The 17,588-nt window shown below is 45.3% G+C and overlaps 1 protein-coding gene across 4 annotated transcripts in view; it reads right to left on the reverse strand.

Annotated features, from left to right (window-relative positions):
• TBC1D1 (TBC1 domain family member 1) overlaps positions 1-10,044 on the reverse strand; it is a 933,361-nt gene extending 923,317 nt beyond the window's left edge. For 2 of the 4 annotated variants that reach the window (XM_085642280.1, XM_085642279.1), the window contains exon 1: positions 9,863-10,044. Coding sequence is in view for 1 of the 4 variants with exons in the window: in XM_085642278.1 (XP_085498404.1) it covers positions 9,220-9,522 (303 nt within the window). In the remaining 3 variants the exon portion in view is untranslated. Of the gene's footprint in view, positions 1-9,219 lie in introns of all 4 variants that reach the window. The other 2 variants (XM_085642278.1, XM_085642277.1) reach the window with 2 other exon arrangements.
• Positions 10,045-17,588: the final 7,544 nt, after the last annotated feature.

Here is a 17,588-nt window from a genome sequence, read left to right on the forward strand (position 1 = left end):
CTATCATGTCTCTCACAGCCGCACATTCCCAACAGGGGCCAAGTACAATTTCCAAATCTCACATGTATTACTCTTGGGCACGACTTCCCAGTCCGCCTGGGACATCCGTGTGATGCTTGCATAGTTTTCATTCCCATGGTGTTACTGAACTCCAAAAAGCACCGGGCCAATAGCCTCACACCCCTTGCCTCAAAGGATGTATTTGGAAATGCATTCTGCCCTTCATTAAAAAGATCAGCATCTAAGTTGTTTATTTATCCTGTGCCTTGGTGACCAGACTGTTTGCTATTCCACACTTGCGAGACAACGTTGCCCTCAGATGCACTAAGATCTCTCTCAAACATGGGCAAAGATTCGCACAATTCTTACAGTAGATAAACAAGTGCCGAGCTTTACAACACATCCACCCATCTGTTTTCTTATTCTTTATCTTGGAAAAGTGTAACAATTTGCAAAGTTGATCGCATTCCCATGCTGATCGCACTTCCATGATGATTAACATTATGTTTGCTTGAGTCCTTCATGGCTGGACTGCTTTCTCAGAGAAGATAATATCTAGTACCACGTTCACAATTCCGTGCTAGCCACATCTGAATATTTGCTTCCTTAGCTCTTAGAAGCCATTGTGGGAGCTTTGTATGCATGCATGTGGTGGTATTTGTAAAGCGCAAACCTGGCTTGATAGCAACAGAGAGCTGAACATAGGGCATCATCGTATCCCTGGGCACCAGCCTGTTGGGACATGTCGTACAAGTCTGCAGCAGGAGGCTCAATGTTGGCTCTAGGGTGGCTGTGCACTGCACGCCTGAGCTGCACTCTCAACAGCATTCCTATGACATGGGCTCAAAACATAGATGGCGTGCTAGGCATGCCTAAGGAAGGGCAGCGTGTCAGCTAACTGAGCCAGAAGGGGGCTTGCACATCTTCAGCTTCTGCCCCATACATTATGAATGAATCTATTTATCAACAACAGGAGCAGTGTCAATATTTTGAACAGAAAAGTTATCCAAAGATAACAGTGACAGTGAATAATACATAGCCCAGTGAATGGCAGAGGCTGGGTGATTTACATCAGCCAGGCCTACCGTTTTTTGTGAGCCAATCATTGTATGTTCGTTGACAGCAAGAAAAGATCATCATCTGTGTACAAGTCTATTTAATTGCAAAATTACCCCCTGCTTAAGACCAGGTATTCCCTGGCGATATTTTTGGCACTGCCCCATACCTTGTAAATATGGGGCAGCGTCAAAAAGCAATGGGTGTTGCAGCGGAAAACCCACTGCTACACCCATTGCACGCCCCTTTCATGATAAGTTCTGCGTGAATAGAAGCATTATTTACAAGTGGCTTAATGCTGCCTTGTAAATTAGGTGAAGGACTTTCTGATGTCGGAAAAAGTGATGTTCTGGTGGCGTTAACTCCTTGTAAATATGTCAATCGGTATCTGATGAGCCAGTATTGTAGCCATGGGTTACTCTGTTATATGCGTGCTCTAATGAAAAAAAACAGTGTATGAGTCGTGTCATATCCTACTTATTACCCTCTTCCCCCGCCCACACTGATCACCCCAACTATTAGTGTTAAATACCCGAAACAGGTACTTTACTCACCCAATGATGCATTGTGGAGGTGGTACACACCTAGTGGCGTGATTTCCCAGCCATCATCCAGGCTCTATGAAAGAGTTATTCATGTCACTTCATAGGTTGCACAGTATTTACTGTGTGTTCTGAGGCAATTCAACAACACATTCACTTAAAGTTCACTAATATATACCAATGAGGAATGTACATTAAGTGACTGCAATTCTAAATTGCGAAAAAAACAACATACAGGAGTTCTGCTCATGGAGTCAATAGTAGCGTATTTTATTTCACATCGACCATCTCCATTCAATGCTCCTGGCTTCTCTCCAAGGTCTGTGAATGTTCCAGTGCCTGTGATGGTCTTTTTGCATTGACATACCTTTTACAGAACTGTTTGTCACTCCTGTATCTGGAAAAAAGTGAGTTTTCCCATCAAACTCAATCTTTAGCCTGGCACGATATAGTATTATGTATTATCCTTGGATGTTTCGCTTTGACAAATTTACTTCTGGCCTCTTGTATAGAAACTGTAAAGTCTAAATATATTGCCAAAGTCACACGCTGGTGCGTTACGGCCTATTCTCCCTTGCCAGTCTTAAGGCCATATTCTGATCCCTGAAGGTCAGGAGTGTTGCAACAGTCGGGGAGCTCCACATTAGGCAGCTGGAAGCCAAGAGATCTGTGGGCCCTCTCAACATGGAATACATCAGAAAAAACTGGCTTGATCAAACAACTTGTGTGGCAAGTTCTCAACAAACAAGTCTGAGTGACCTATCCTTGTGGACTCTGCAACACCTATAATGATGATCTGTTTGCATCAAGATCATGATTCTGTATCTTCATTTTTCTCTGTTATGGCATTCATCAGTTTCTCTAATTTCTCCACGGTTGCTGTAGTGTCATTTTCTGAAACTGATATCCGGCTTTCTGCCTTATTTACCCAACACTTTGGCTATAGATTCTCTACATGAGGTGATCCAGGCAGGATGTCAATGCTTCAGTCTTGGTGTCAATGGACCTCAGGCTGGTCTTGTGGTACAATAGTATAGCGGGCGTGTCCCCACCACTGTTCACCTGACCCCCGCCCCCTGCATTGGGTTTGACACCGCAGTTGATCTTCTATTCGGTCTAAATTGCATAAACACAAGCTTGCTTTGTTTCTGAACATCCTTACCCTTTCCGTCATCAGTGGGGTGTCCAGGCCCATCACCCAATGCTCTAACCCCAGGTTAGTGCACTCAGGTGCTCCGGCGACATGCAGGAGGAAGGTCATCCAAGTACCAGGAAATTGTGCGCTAGGGCTCGTTGCATCTGGACTGTCGCAATTTAAAATTTTAGCCAACAAGTCCACATTCTGAGAGATTGTAGGGTTTGGTCATCAATAATAATCCCCGACCAGTTAAGGGCAAAGTATGCCGGTTCCACTTGGTATACGACCACAGCAGCCCACTCCCTCTGTATCCCTTAGGTGACTCGTTGGATATAGCGTGAATATTCTTCACTCGTCGGCCAGCTTGTTATCCTTTATAACCCATGCATTGGTTACTGTGGCATGAAGGGAAGCAGCAACAGAACTGCAAAGATGTACCACACAGTCTGTTGCCTGGAGGCAAAGCCGCTCTTCCATACAGTAAGGTGGCATGCCTCCCAGGGTGTGACCTCAGTACCAGGGCCCACAGTCCTACGAGGTTGGCAGCAGTACGAGGCCCTAAAAGCCCATGAGGTGGTGGGAGTGAGCTCATGGATCTATGTGTACCCATCTGCAGTGAGTGCTGCCTCAGGTTGTCCATTGGTTCTTGTCGTGGTCAGGCCTCCAATACCTACCCACACAAGTAGGGCGTGGTTTGGCATGGCCATCTGTGCTCAACTTCAACTGCAGGTATTGAGCTCCTCCGGGTCCAAAGGACACTTAGTCCTCTTACCTCCTCTTCTCCACCGTCTGGGCTGACCGAGTTCTGCACTGCAGAAGATAGTGGCAAGCCAGGACGTGGAGTTCCATCTTATGCAGCTATTTTGGCTGTCTCTGTAGCTATACCCCCATCCATATTTTGTATCTGTATTTTCAGTAAAATGCTGGCCCTCTTATTCACTGCAGAGAATGATATTTGAGGTAGTAATTTATTATTATGGTTTGTTGCAATGAAAGTAATTTCTGTGACGTGAGAGGAGATAACAGTGCGATCTAGAGTGGTAATCTAAATCCAATTGGAAGGTACAGAACTTCTAGAGACTAGTCCTGATGCAGGATAAGCTCCAGACAGCATAAAGACACAATGTTAAAAATTAATGGAAGCGCAAAATATACTTGCGCTTTTAATTTTAGCAATACCTCAAATTTGGACAGGAAAGAACATGATACATTTCAGCCTAATGTGCTCCAGAATAGGACAAGTTACAACGCAAACATTTACAACGCATGCTTTTACAACGTGGTTTTTACATCACAATATCCATTACAACACATGGTTTTACAACGCATGCCATCACAACGCATTTTTAGAAACTACATTTACAACGCATTCCATTATAACGCATACCATTACAACGCATACCATTACAATGCATAATACTTTTAGGGCAACAGTAGGGTAAGTGTTGGATAGTGTAGGGGGAAAAATTACTATTCCCACTCCAGTGAGTGCAACCGTAGGGTGAGTGTTAGATAGTGTACGGGTAAAAATTACTATTCCCACTCCAGTGAGTGCAACAGTAGGGTAAGTGTTGGCTAGTGTAGGGATAAAAATTACAATTCCAACTCCAGAGAGTGCAACAGTAGGGTTAGTGTTGAATAGTGTAGGGGTAAAAATGACTATTCCCACTCCAGTGAGTGCAACAGTAGGGTAAGTGTTGGCTAGTGTAGGGATAAAAATTACTATTCCATATTACTTACCTTATAATGCGTTGTAATGGCATGTGTTGTAGTGACATGCGTTGTAATGGCATCCGTTGTAGTGACATGCGTTGTAATGGCATGCGATGTAAAGGCAGTTGCGTTGTAATGACTGCGTTGTAAATGTAGTGTGTTGTAATGACTGCGTTGTAATGGTTGTTTCCCGTGCTCCTGTCAAAGACACTTGCAAAAAGTTTCCTCTCACCCTTTCAAAAATTAACTTAATCAACCATATATTGTCCAACGTTAGTGTCTACGATGTACCGGCTCTCTTAATATTACATAGGTTAGCAATTACACAGTTTCTATCAGTATGAGTTGATTTGTCAACAGTCATTTATCACGGTTACAAGTAGCCAACAATGAGTTAAGCACTGTTACACTAGCTAAAACTCAATGTCCTTGCACCAAAATAGCCTATAGAGCATCTAGAATTAAATTAAAAAGTATTAATAGCCTTAATAGAACCGGCGGCACAACTGAAGGAGAATTTCAATCAAATGTCTCAGCCATGCCGTGACTTAGAACGACCAAAGGACATTACTGGAGTCAAGAACACCTTGGTCTGCACTGCAACCTAGTAGATCAAATTCATTATTATGTAACATGTATGCTACTGTCTCATTTCTTGCATGGATGAACTATTTCTCTAAGTGCTTCTTGGCAATCCTTAAAGCTCAGACGGTCGCAGGATTGCCTAGTGAGTTAAACCATCGCTGCTAACATCTACGATGATCTGAAGGTGTCTAGGTTAAATCCAGCAAGGCATACTGTGGATCCCATCCTTTTGTGGTCGATACATTGAGGGGTAAGAGTAACATCTGTCTTCTACAGCACTGAGAGAGGGCGGTGTGATGCACTGTAAAAAACTAGCTGATTATTCTCAGAAAGGACACAGGAGCAACCAAAACTTCTTTGCTTAAAATCTCTTTTACCTAAAAACAATATCAATCGTAAAACAAGAGACTAGAACACACGTCAAAGCCATAAAACACTGCATTGTCTCTTCTTCCACACTCAGTCCAAAAATCCTGTATCAGCTATTTTCTTCTTGACAAAATCCAACACAACTTCCTCCTGACTAACAACTCTTTCCAGAATACCTCGTTGCCCCTATACAGGATGCTCACTTGGCTTGCATTCACACGCCTCTCCCTCAAAAATGACCTCTTTAACATTCTCTCCCCCCTTAAGGTCACCTCCTACAAGGTTGATATTTTACCCTCGGGCCTCACAAAATCACTCCATGGAGAAAAGACCTCCCCCCTTCTCGACACTGTCAATACATTTCTTTCTGCTCCTTACTGACAATCAGCACCCACCCCCCCCCCCCGACTCATATCGACCCTATGATAAAGTATGTAATAACTACACACATAGACCCTCTTAAGAATTATCCAGTTACCGCCCATCACCCACTTATGGTTTCTCAGTAAAGTCTTCGAAAAAGGAGGTGCACTTCAACTGCAGTCCCACATTAACTGCAATCTTCCACACTCGTAACAAATAAGTCATTTTCCCAAAATGCTGCACAAATCTCCCTTCCATCCGGGTAGTTGATGAGACCCTTTGCATCATGGAAAGAGGTGACCTTGCTACTTTCACTGCTCCCCCTATCAAGGGCTTTAGGGACTCACTAGGCCCATTTGACTACACTATCTATCAGCCTGGGCCTCCATTCGTTCATCTTCTTTCTCTCAGTGCATCAGCAACTCGTTCAAATGAAGGCTTTTGGACCCTTCTCACTCCCCTCATATGCTGGTTCAAACAGGTTCCATTCTTTACCATCCATTCTTTTCAATCAGTTCATTTACCCCAGAAGCAGTCAGAATCGAGCAATGCACAGACAACAACCAAAAGCACTACAGTTGTTGTCCGCATACGGCATTCACTACCTCAGATCCTTGGTCTTATTCAATCTTGGATGTCTACAGTTAACCTAATAAAATAAGATGTATTCTTATAAATGGGGAACCCTCCAAACCCGAATTCAGTTCAGGATGGTGGTCCTCAACCTTAAGAGAGTGATCTACAAACTCACCCACTGTGCAAGTTCTCTCTGCTGCTATGGTAACTCTGACCACTCACTCAAAACTGCCATGACCAAAAAGGCATAGATTACTACCAGATTACCTGACTCGATGAAGTAACAATCTTCTTGCCTCTAGACAAATTTCATAGTAATGAAAAAAGCTTGTGTACTCCTAATGTCTAAGGTGGGGATGCCCAGTTGAAAACTGTACTCAAGGGTCATCCATGTAGATCTGCAGTGGCTTCTCCTACCGGCCTGCACCACATTGCTACATAAAAGTCCAGAGGGCCACAGTGCATTTTGCAGTATGTTAAGTAGCACTACTTAGTACAAAATGCAATTCACAAACGTAGGAGTGTAAATCTCCAGCTCTTCTGTCATTTCTATGGGGCGATCCTCAAACATTTAAGTTTACTACTTAAGAGCCGATTACGATATCGTTAGGATACTCCTCTCTGTTTCGGAATCGTTTCCGAACGAATCGGGTTCTGCGAGTCCGATCGACCGATTACGATGCTTCATACATCGTTCGGTCAGTCTCCTATTGACTTCAATGGGAGCCTGTGTTCCGAACAAGAACCACATTGCTACATAAAGGTCCAGAGGGCCACAGTGCATTTTGTAGTATGTTAAGTAGGACTACTTAGTACAAAATGCAATTCACAAACCTACGAGTGTAAATCTCCAGCTCTCCTGTCATTTCAATGGGGCGATCCTCACACATTTAAGTTTACTACTTAGAAGCCGATTACGATATCGTTAGGAAACTCTTCTGACCAAATCGGTTTCGGAATCGTTTACGAACGAATAGGGTTCTGCGAGTCCGATGGACCGATTACGATGCTTCGTACATCGTTCGGGCAGACTCCCATTGAAGTCAATGGGAGCCTGTGTTCCGAACGAGAACACAGGCTCCCATTGAAAAAAGGGGTTGTTGGGGAAAATCATGCACCCTGTGATGGGCACCCCATGGTGCCTGCCACACTGTGCATGGTTGGAAAGGGGGGTTCCTTGGGTACGCCCACATGACCGATTCGGAAGTACCCATGTAAAGGGGGGCCTGCTACAGGCACCAAAGTCAGAATCCGACTGCCAATCCGAGTCGGAACAACCGATTCGGAAAGGCTGTCCGAATCTAACATCGTAATCGCTCTTTGGGAAACACGGTCCATAGACCTGTACGAGTCGGCTCCGAATGACTTGTTTCCTCCAAATGCCATCCAGAACAGAGTCCGAACGCTTTACAAACATCGTAATTGGTCATTCGGAAACTTTTCCGAATTGGTCGGAAAGACGGGTTCCAAATTGGATTCGGAAGACCTGAATCCAATTCGGTGCCCTTCTGAATGTCATCGTAATCGATCCCCAATTAGTAAATGTGGGAGGGACCAGAAGTGGCTGGAAAAAGGAATAAATGGGAGAGGTTTAGGAAGGAGTAAGGAGGGGTTTAGGGTGGGTTCGAGAAGGGTTTAAGGAGAGACATGCACTCACTCACAAAAGAGTAAGTTCACTGCTATTTACAAACTGCACTTCGAAAATTGCTACAGATAAAAAGGAGCCAAACCACTATTAAATGTACTCCAGCTCAGAACTGTAGTAAGTGCAGCACTGCATATGCTCAATAACTGGTACTGCAGCATCTTCTCAAAGAAAAGAAATCGAAGCAGGGACTTTAAATAATACTCCATAGGAAATGTTACATTAAAAATACATTATTTAGTGTAGTTAAAACCTAACTATATTAATTTAATGTTAAACAAATTATCTAACAATAACACATATGTGTTTTTTTACAGTTTACAAACGTTTTATAATAAAACATTAATGCAACATTAACTTTTACAATAATATAATTAAATTAATTTTTCATTAATTCTATACATTCCTTTTAATAATTTTACATAATAAATATATGTTGTTACTTCAGATTGTATTTTTTTAATTTGAACTTCAGAAAAAAAAACTGTAATATAATATAGTCCAAATAATATTTCAAAATAAAATCAGGTTAATAGAGCTGTAGTATTTTTTAATCTGTCCTTCACTTAAAACTAATGTATAATATTATTTACATTATACTTTAACATAAAATATGTGTACTCATTTTTTTCAAGTTTACTAAACTTTTTAACTTTTCCACATACTTTACCATTGCAAGAAGTATCAGGGCAAAAACAAAAAATATAATAATACAAAAATACATTTGCTTAAATATCCATTGCCCGTTCAATTAAAGCAACGTAGGACTGATGTCATTGCCACTCTGTATATTTCTACATTAAGAGAGAGACACACGCCTATTATCAACAAAAAAGAGCTTTTATGTTTTTTTAAATTTAAATCATTCACGATTTTAAGGTAACAATAACTCCATTTATGTAAAGCTCTACAACACACGAAATCTGAGCTAGCAGCTCTATATAACATTACATAACATGTATATTTGTAAAGCGCACGTTCACCACTACAGGTATCTTCGCGCTGAATAACAGATGTTTGTTGTTACCCAACTCAATGGTATTCATTTTATCGACCTCAGATGGATGAAAGGCAGAGTGGACCCGCCAGGATTTTAACCTGTGACCATGAGGTCCTGCAGTAGACGCATTAGTCCACTGAGCCACCAGACCCGGCGTATATAAAAACATGATTATGATATCTGACAACCTAGCAAACAAACTTGGAGATACTACTGGCATACGGTGCCCTACCTGTTGGCTGCGTTGGTTCCTGAGGTCTTGAAGGGGCTGTGACGCCTTAGCAGGGACAGCAACGCCCTGGAGGTGACATTGGAAAGCTCTGTGCACCGCCTGCCAAACTCTGGCTGACTCTACAGCACTCTGCTTCCTTCCATGCCACACACTCTCGCAAGGCCCCTGCTGCAGCTGACTCCTTCCCTCCACATGTATAGAACAAAAGACAGAAGTAACGCAGCACTTTTGAAAACTGATACGGCAGATGAGGAGAGAGAAGGGGAGAGGCACGGGGAAATGGAGGCCTGTAAACATCCCCATGTGCCACTGCTGCTCGTGCGTGCAGCTCCGACATTTGAATGAGCACAGCTGCCCTGTCAGGCAGGCATGGGCTGACACAGTTTGCACCTGCACATCTTCCTGTCATTTTAATATACACAAAGCTCGCCGAGCCTCGGAAGGGATGTTAAAATAAACATACACATATGCAGTGGCGCTGCATGAATGAAACCATGATGACCCGTGTGACTTTTGCATGAGTTTTTAAATGTCACCGACGGTCACATGTGAAGAACAGCTGCAGTGCAGAGCTTCTCCACCGCCGCCGCCGCTGCCCTTCCCATCCCCGGCTGTCTCTTTTAATGACAAATGTAGTACTCACTGGATCCTGGCTGCAGAAGTTTATCAGCCCTGTGCATCTGCCGTACGTACCCTGCGGCTGCCTCGAGGCCACCTTCTGCGGCGCTCGCGCTCACCAGGCAGGAAGAACCAATTCTACCGGCTTATTTTAGCACTCCCCGAGAACCCGTCACATGGTACGTCCCACACCGGCTTCAAGCGAGCACTTTTGCCCTAGCGCTCCTGGGGGCTAACTCCAGAGTGACATTTAACTTGTCACTGTATCCGCGAAGCGTGGCATTCTCGCCTCTGCGACACCACATACACATAATAGAGACGTGCATCATAACACGTCGAAAACACACTGACGTCCAGACCAGTGCGTGCACGGATTGCAAAGTAGACGTCCATAATACATTATAGACATTAACAGTAATATATCGCCCTCCCTCTATAAAGCCTAAAATGGTTTGATTACCGTTATCATTATGAGATGGAGTGACTCTGAAGCTCACATAGGATATTTACATATCTCATCTTGGCCAGCCAATGAACTGGGCGTGCCCTGAAAAGTGGGTCTAACTTTCTGCGGTAGAAAGGGTGCTCTTTGGGCGTACATTGTGCTCTTCATCACCAGCTGATGTCCTCACATACTACGTGATATTTCAGATTTTGTCTTTCCGCGTTGCTGTAAACACCTATTTTTTTAAAAGAAGACAGTGCCGCTAAGATATTGCATTGTAGAGCGCTTCTCTGCCACACCGTGAGACGAAGGGGCACATTACTTTAGAGCGGCCAGTCTAAAACTGACGAGGGGCAGGAGAGGGACCTGCGAGGTTGGAGTGTATACAAATCCACCAGGATGCCGGCTGTATGTGGCAGAGATCTTCGGACCCTGTCCCCGCCCTCCTCTGTGTGAACTGACTTCGTTTACCTGGGGTGATGGCGGGTGTCTGACATTGTAGCAGCAGCTATTGCTGGCACTGTTACTCTACCTCACAGTATTATGTGGAGTCTACCCGGGAGTGATACAGGGGACAAATCATTTGATTGCATCTTGAACCTCCGCTCCTGCATGGACCTCGAATAATGCTGTCCGCAGCACATGCTTTGCTCAGAGCACACAGCTGATTTTCTGCTGCAGACAAATAATTCCTCCATGTACTTGTAATGTCTGAACTCAACCAATCCTGGCTTGGCTGTGCAATCTTGTGGGAGAGAGATGTAAATGCCAGAAGCTGGTTCCTTACGCCACCAGAGCCCTGCAACCACCTGAGAAATAATTATAACTCCAGGTGACAAGCAGCCTGGGGAAATGGGAGGCGAAGAAAATAACAGAAGATGGCAGCCGTGAGGTCGCTTCAAGAAGACCACTACCACGTTTGGCACCGCAGATCCCCTCAGTGTTGAGCATCATCGTGCAGCTACATGAATATGATAAGTTTTGTTTAGGACCTTCCCTTCTAAAGTATAAACATAATCATGCAAATTAAAATAAATTGGTATATGTATGTTCTCACCTATTAGTACCTCCCACTTTCCCACTACAGTCTAGCAGCTGGAACCCCGGAGAGTGCAGTGTTAATCCTATGGGGAAGAAAATATACAGGATGTAGGTGAATAAGTACCCAGAGAGTCACTACTACCACAACTTTACTACCACTCCTAAAGTTACCCCAAAATAAAAGAGGTCTGAGGCAGATCATTCCTTCAATGTCTCGCAAAAACAAATATCCATAAGGGTAGGGATTCGAATAATGTCCCATGGAGCGCCAAAAGTGTCCAGGAAATAATAGTCTTTAGATTCCTATCACTGTTTCACTGCAAAACCCCCAAATTAACAGTCTTATCCTTCTTTCACAGAGTAAACCACCATCATCCAGAAGAGGTCATGGAGTCAGACCACTGAACGGTAAGTTTATATCCAACCATGTATGGTAATCATGCAGCTCACCAATTCAGAAGAACAGTCAGCTGTTGGTAAATCCTCTCGTTTGTTTTGTGTCTCCGTCAGTACCAGGAGTGATATGGAAAAATGAGGAAAGAGCAGGGAATCGGCAGCAGCCGTCAATCAGAAAAGGCAGTGTAATTGGGGACCGATATGATGATATACCAGAGATAAGTGGTGGCTAATTCTTTTTATTAATCTTCTCTGTTTTGTTTCCTTATTTTCTTATTTCAGAGTCCTTTACTAATATATAGCGAACCTCAACTGTCCAAATAAACAAATTACCCAAGGAATGAGAACTTCGGTCTGTTAATCGTGGCCAGAAGGCCTGGGTTAGTCTTCCTCCCTTCGAAAAGCTTTGCCAGCTGGCCCTCCTGAAAAATAAAGAAGGTCCTGAGACATCTACTCTATGCCAGGGGAATTCATTTTATCACCGACACTATCGTGAGTCACATAGTGATTTGTTTTAGTGAGGTCGTGCTTTGAACAGTGCTCCGCTCCCAATATTTACCCACAAACACCTCACGGATAGGGAGGATGGCACTCTTCCTCTCTGTAGCCCGCCAACCCCTACCAACCCCTGAGACATGCAAAAACCAGGGAGTTCAACACTTACCTTCAGCTGCAGCCCGAGCCAAGGCGGTCAGGTCCTCAGGGCTTTTCTCCTGATGCAACGCTCGGGTTTCCTCGGTGCTCTCCCTTTCCTGGGCTGTTGGTCTCCTGGCGCTCTCTCCTTCCTGGGTTGTCGGTCTCTTGGCTGTACTGGTCCCAGTCCTTTTTCTTCCTGTTTGCCCAGATTCTTCATCTCTGGCGACACGTGGCAGCTGGTCCTCTGCTTCCTTCTCCTGCCCCTCAGTTTCCTTACCTTCTCTGTCCTTCAGGCACCTCCTCACCTGTCTTGTGATCCTTACAAGGTGGATGCTCCCCTCCTTGACTGTGGATTCATTTGGCTGGCGTGCGCCATCTCCATCGTCTAGTGTGGTGCCTGGTCGCACAGTCGGTGTTTGTTTGTTGGCCACGTCGAGACTTCCGGCGACCATATAGGGGTCCCTGTCGCAGGCAGAAATCAGCAATGTGAGAAACTTCGCAGTGGAGGCGAGTTGTCAGCAGAAGATCGGCCTTCAGCCTTAAATAAGGTAATTAACATTGTCCCTTTTTTAAACAATTACAGATACAAGAGACTCTCAACTGTGACTAGTGTGGAATTCCTGGTGATCCGTTGCAGGGAGACAAGGAAACCCTATACCGCGTCCCCTGCCTCAGCCGCCTCCTTCTCCTCACTTCCTGGTTTGGCTGTACCTCGTGTTCCAAGCAAAGACATGTGGCAGCAGTTGTGAAAGTACACCCCACCCAAGATCATTCCCACCAGCTTCGGTTTGCCTGGATATTGCACATGTGTTGGAAATTGCACTTTCTGCAGGTCACCCCCAACCCTTTTGCCTGCTTATCTCCTCTTTTTGCTGATTCTTTTTGCTGGCCTTAGGACTCTGAGCACTTTACCACTGATGGCCAGTGCTAAAGTGCATGTGATCTCGCTAAACATGGAAACATTGGTTTATCCACAACTGGGAAATGTAATTTATCTGTAAGTCCCTAGTGTAGTGCACTACCTGTGACAGGGCCTGTAAAATAAATGCTAATAGTGGGCCAGCAGCACTGATGGTGCCCCCCACACAAATTGTCCTTTAAACATCTCTCAGACCTGCCACTGCAGAGCAGGTATTTGCAGTTTTACTGCCATGTCGATGTGTCCTATAAACCCCCTTGCCAAGCCGTAAACTCCCTTTTTATTAAACATAAGTCGCCCTGAGGTAGGCCATAGGTGCCACCTGGGGCAGTATGCTGTGTAAGTAAAAGGAAGGACAAGTACTTTTAAGTTTTGCATGTCCTGGTAGTGAAATACACCTACATTCATTTTTCACTACTGTAAGGCATACCCTTTTCATTTAAAAAAATAAATATCTTTATTTGCATTTTTTTTTAAAGAAAACAGCTTTCATGGAACATAAATGTGAAGGAGGGGGAAGGGAAGGGAAAGGAAGACAGATGGGTACTTTTGCGTTAATGATACAATAATCAAGTAATTAGTGTAAATATTATAATTTGCCAACTGCGTTCTCTGATGCACTCGTTAACCCCAGTACTCATAAAGATCGTGTGGCCAAGACCTGACCACCAAGTCCATGTTCCAAGCGCCATCTGTCTAGGGGACCACGTGCCAGCATCTCTACATAGCAGAGGAAATGATTCATCCTGTTTCAGCCTCACATATCCATAACTGCACTTAGCTTTGCAGTCAAGTGCTAAATTGCAGCAAAATTAGATATAATTTGTTATTTTCGTAACTCTAACAATTGAACATAAAACCAAACAAACAAAAGAACTCGTCGTCACATCGCCACGCCCCGACCAGAGTGTGTAAAGTAAGTATGCCTTTTGTGCAACCATACTGATTTAGTTGAGTCCCCCGCTTGCGAGGTCATTCAGAGGGTCAGTGTTCATGTCATCGCTCCCTTGACTCATAGGGAACTCAGGTGTGCCCCCTCTCCCCCCGGTCACCCGCCTCAGGGCTCCCAGCCCCATGAGAAGAGTTGCGCCCCCCTTCCTCGTACGCACTCGTCAGACCGGCCAGTATAGCATCCCATAGCTGGGCTATGGGGTATTTACGTAATCCCGCTATTTCCTCCCTGTGCAGTGATGTGCTTTCCGCCTGCGCCCATACGAAAAGAGAGTTCCTCCATCCGGCCACTGCAGGTGGATCGGCGTATTTCCAACGCTTAGTGATTAGTCTCTTAGCTACGATTAGTCCCTGGTCAATAAATCTAGATGTGACTCTGTGTTTCTTGGGTCTGGGATACAGGCCCAGTATGCACACCTCCCACATCTGCAGTAGTGTCCTCTTAGTACTTGTTGTAAGCGCCAATATGCTTGTAGAGAAGCGCAGAAACACAGCATATGCAGCAAATCCACATTCACCTGCAAACAGCGGGGACATGCGGATGTGGTCATGTGAAAGTATGTATTTATTTTATCTGGGAAAAGGTATGCCCTGTATATAATGTATGTTTGTATGAGCCTGAATCTGGCGTTGCGTGGTATGTTCATGGGGGTGACTAATATCCAAGCCCATTCGCTGTCTGTCCAAAGGGTACCTCTGTCTGCCTCCCATTTTACCTGAAGCTGCCTCAGTGGTTGTGTAGTATGCGTCAGCATTGCTTCCGCCAGCCAGTGAACGATATGGGACCCATTACCCATAACGTATAGGTATTGTAATAGTAGGTGCGATTCCAGTTCTGCACTAATGTCGCCCCACGCTACTGTATGCGATCGCAGAATAGAGGTGTATAATAAAAATTGACCTGTAGGTAAATTAAATTCCTCCGCTAGGCTTTCAAAAGATATCAGAACACCCTCAACGTAAAGGTCACCCAGGGTGTGTAACTCTGCCTCATGCCAGGACGCCAGCATCCGGTCGGTGACACTCGCCCTGCCCCTTGGCATCCTTAAAAGTGGTATTGATGGGGCATAAGGGATCGTACTCTTAGTGAGGTACAGACTCCTTATCTGAGATTGGGACCATGGGGGCTGTGTGGTAACCATATCCTCTAGATTAACACCCACCAGCCACTTCGTCACCCACTGTAGTTGTGCCGCCAAGTAGTACAGCTCCAGATTGGGGACCGCCAGTCCACCTCTGTCGGTAGGGGCATAGAGTTTACAAAGCGCCATCTGGGGTTGACCCTTGTTCCAGATGAGGTCGCGGAGCACTTGCTCTGGCTCGCGGAAAGTTGCTACCGGAACATAGACCGGGAGATTAGCAAAATAGTATAATAGTTTCGGCAACACTACCATCTTGGAGAGAGCTGCATACAAAGAAACTGCGTGCAAGTTATTCCCCAGTTGGATGCCCCAACCTGCTCCTTCCCTACATAGTCGTGCTGCCAGCAGCTCCATAGCTAGTGAGAAAAGGAGAGGCGACAAAGGGCATACTCTCTGAGATCTGTCTGCCAGTCCGTACTCTAACGGACGGCTGCGTATATAATAGTCGGACCATATGGAGGAAGGGATCGCCCAGGCTATACCCCCGCAACACCTCCAATAGGTATGGCCACTCGAGGGAATCGAAGGCCTTTCCGAGGTCTAGTACTAAACAACCGGGTCCGCCCATATGTCAGTTGCGTAACGTCGGACTCTGAAAAGACTTTGAATGTTTAAAGCTGTGCTTCTAGCGGGGACAAAACCATTTTGGTCGACATGTACCAATGTCCGAACCAATGGTGCCAATTGGGCTGCTATAATGGAGGCTAGGACCTTCTAATCTGTATTGAGTAATGCCAGCGGCCTGTATGAGCTCAGCATTTCCAGGTTCCTGCCAGGTTTAGGGAGGGAGACCAGCAGTGCTTCATTTTGTGAATCAGAGAGGGTGAAGTCTGATATCGTGGTGTTGTACACTTTTAATAATTGGGGTGCCAGGGTGTGCGCATAAGCTTTATAGAACTCTGCCGGTAGGCCATCCGGGCCGGGGTTTTCCCCCAATGCCTGCAAGCGTATACCAAGCCAGATTTCCTCTAACACCAGAGGTTCATTTAATTCAGTTTTTTACTCGGGCGTGATTTGTGGTAGGGGAATTTCTCCTAAATATCTACCTATGTCATCAGCTGTGGCTATGCTGTGCGACCTTTAAAGAATATTATAGTGGGATACGAATTCCCGGTGTATATCCTGTTGGGAATATATCACAGTGTTCTGTGCGGAGGTGGAGCGAGGTGACGGGTGAGGTAGTGTCTTCCTGTCTAATCAGCCATGCTAAAAGCCTGCCCGCCTTATCCCCCGAGTGGTGCGTGCATGCTGAGTGTGCCGCGTAATTCAAGCAGCTATGCCGTTCCAACAATGCCGTATGTTCCTTTCTGCAATGCACAAGTCGCCTGCGTGAGCCCTCAACTGCCCTTCTCTCCTGAGATGCCAGCTCACCCTCCAAAGAGGTGAGGTCTTTTTCGAGCTGTCTATGCAGGCCAGCCTGCATACCCAGACAGTGTCCCTGGGTTACTATCTTGAAAGCGTCCCACTCCACCAATGGTGATGAAGCGGTGCCCTCATTTTCCTCAATGTATTGTGTAATGGCCGTGCCTAGTGCGTCTCTGAACGTCCCGTCCAGTAGCATGTCTGGTTGAAGTCGCCATCTTGGTATTGGGGGTGTGCCACTATTCCAATCGAGTTGCAAGGTGTGGGGATTGTGGTCAGAATGAGTTCTCCCGAGGCTCTGGGGCTCAGCGACCACTGGTAGGAGATCACTGGTCACCAATATCCGGTCAAGGCGGACATGTAGTCTGAGCGCACCAGAGTAGAAGGAGTCGTATGGGTTCCTGTGCCTCCACGCGTCTACCAAGTGCCATTGGGCCGCGCAAGCTTTCAACGCCTTCATGGCAGTGGTCGTGGGAGCCCCAGGCAGGGTGGGGAAGGAGCAGTCTAATAATACATCTAAAACACAGTTATAATCTCCCCCCAGAATCATTGGGATCCCGTGCCAAGCAGCTAACTGAGTTGACAAGGTGTTGAAAAAAGAGGCCTGGTCTACATTAGGTGCGCAAATTGAGGCAATAACTACGTGTCGGCCATCCAGTCGACCCTTAACAAGTACATATCTACCCTCCGGGTAAGGTATACCCTTCTCATACGGTAACATTGGGAATTCCTTATAACACTTTTAAGCTGTGATCCCTGATTAAGAAGGAGTAGCTTTATCATGTTTCATATCACTGGAACTTTATTAGTGGTGCTGGAATTAACATTACTATTTTAGAAATACCACTTTGAAAAAGCT

Source organism: Triturus cristatus, chromosome 2_2, assembly GCF_964204655.1.
Source record: "Triturus cristatus chromosome 2_2, aTriCri1.1, whole genome shotgun sequence".
Lineage (NCBI taxonomy): Eukaryota > Metazoa > Chordata > Amphibia > Caudata > Salamandridae > Triturus > Triturus cristatus.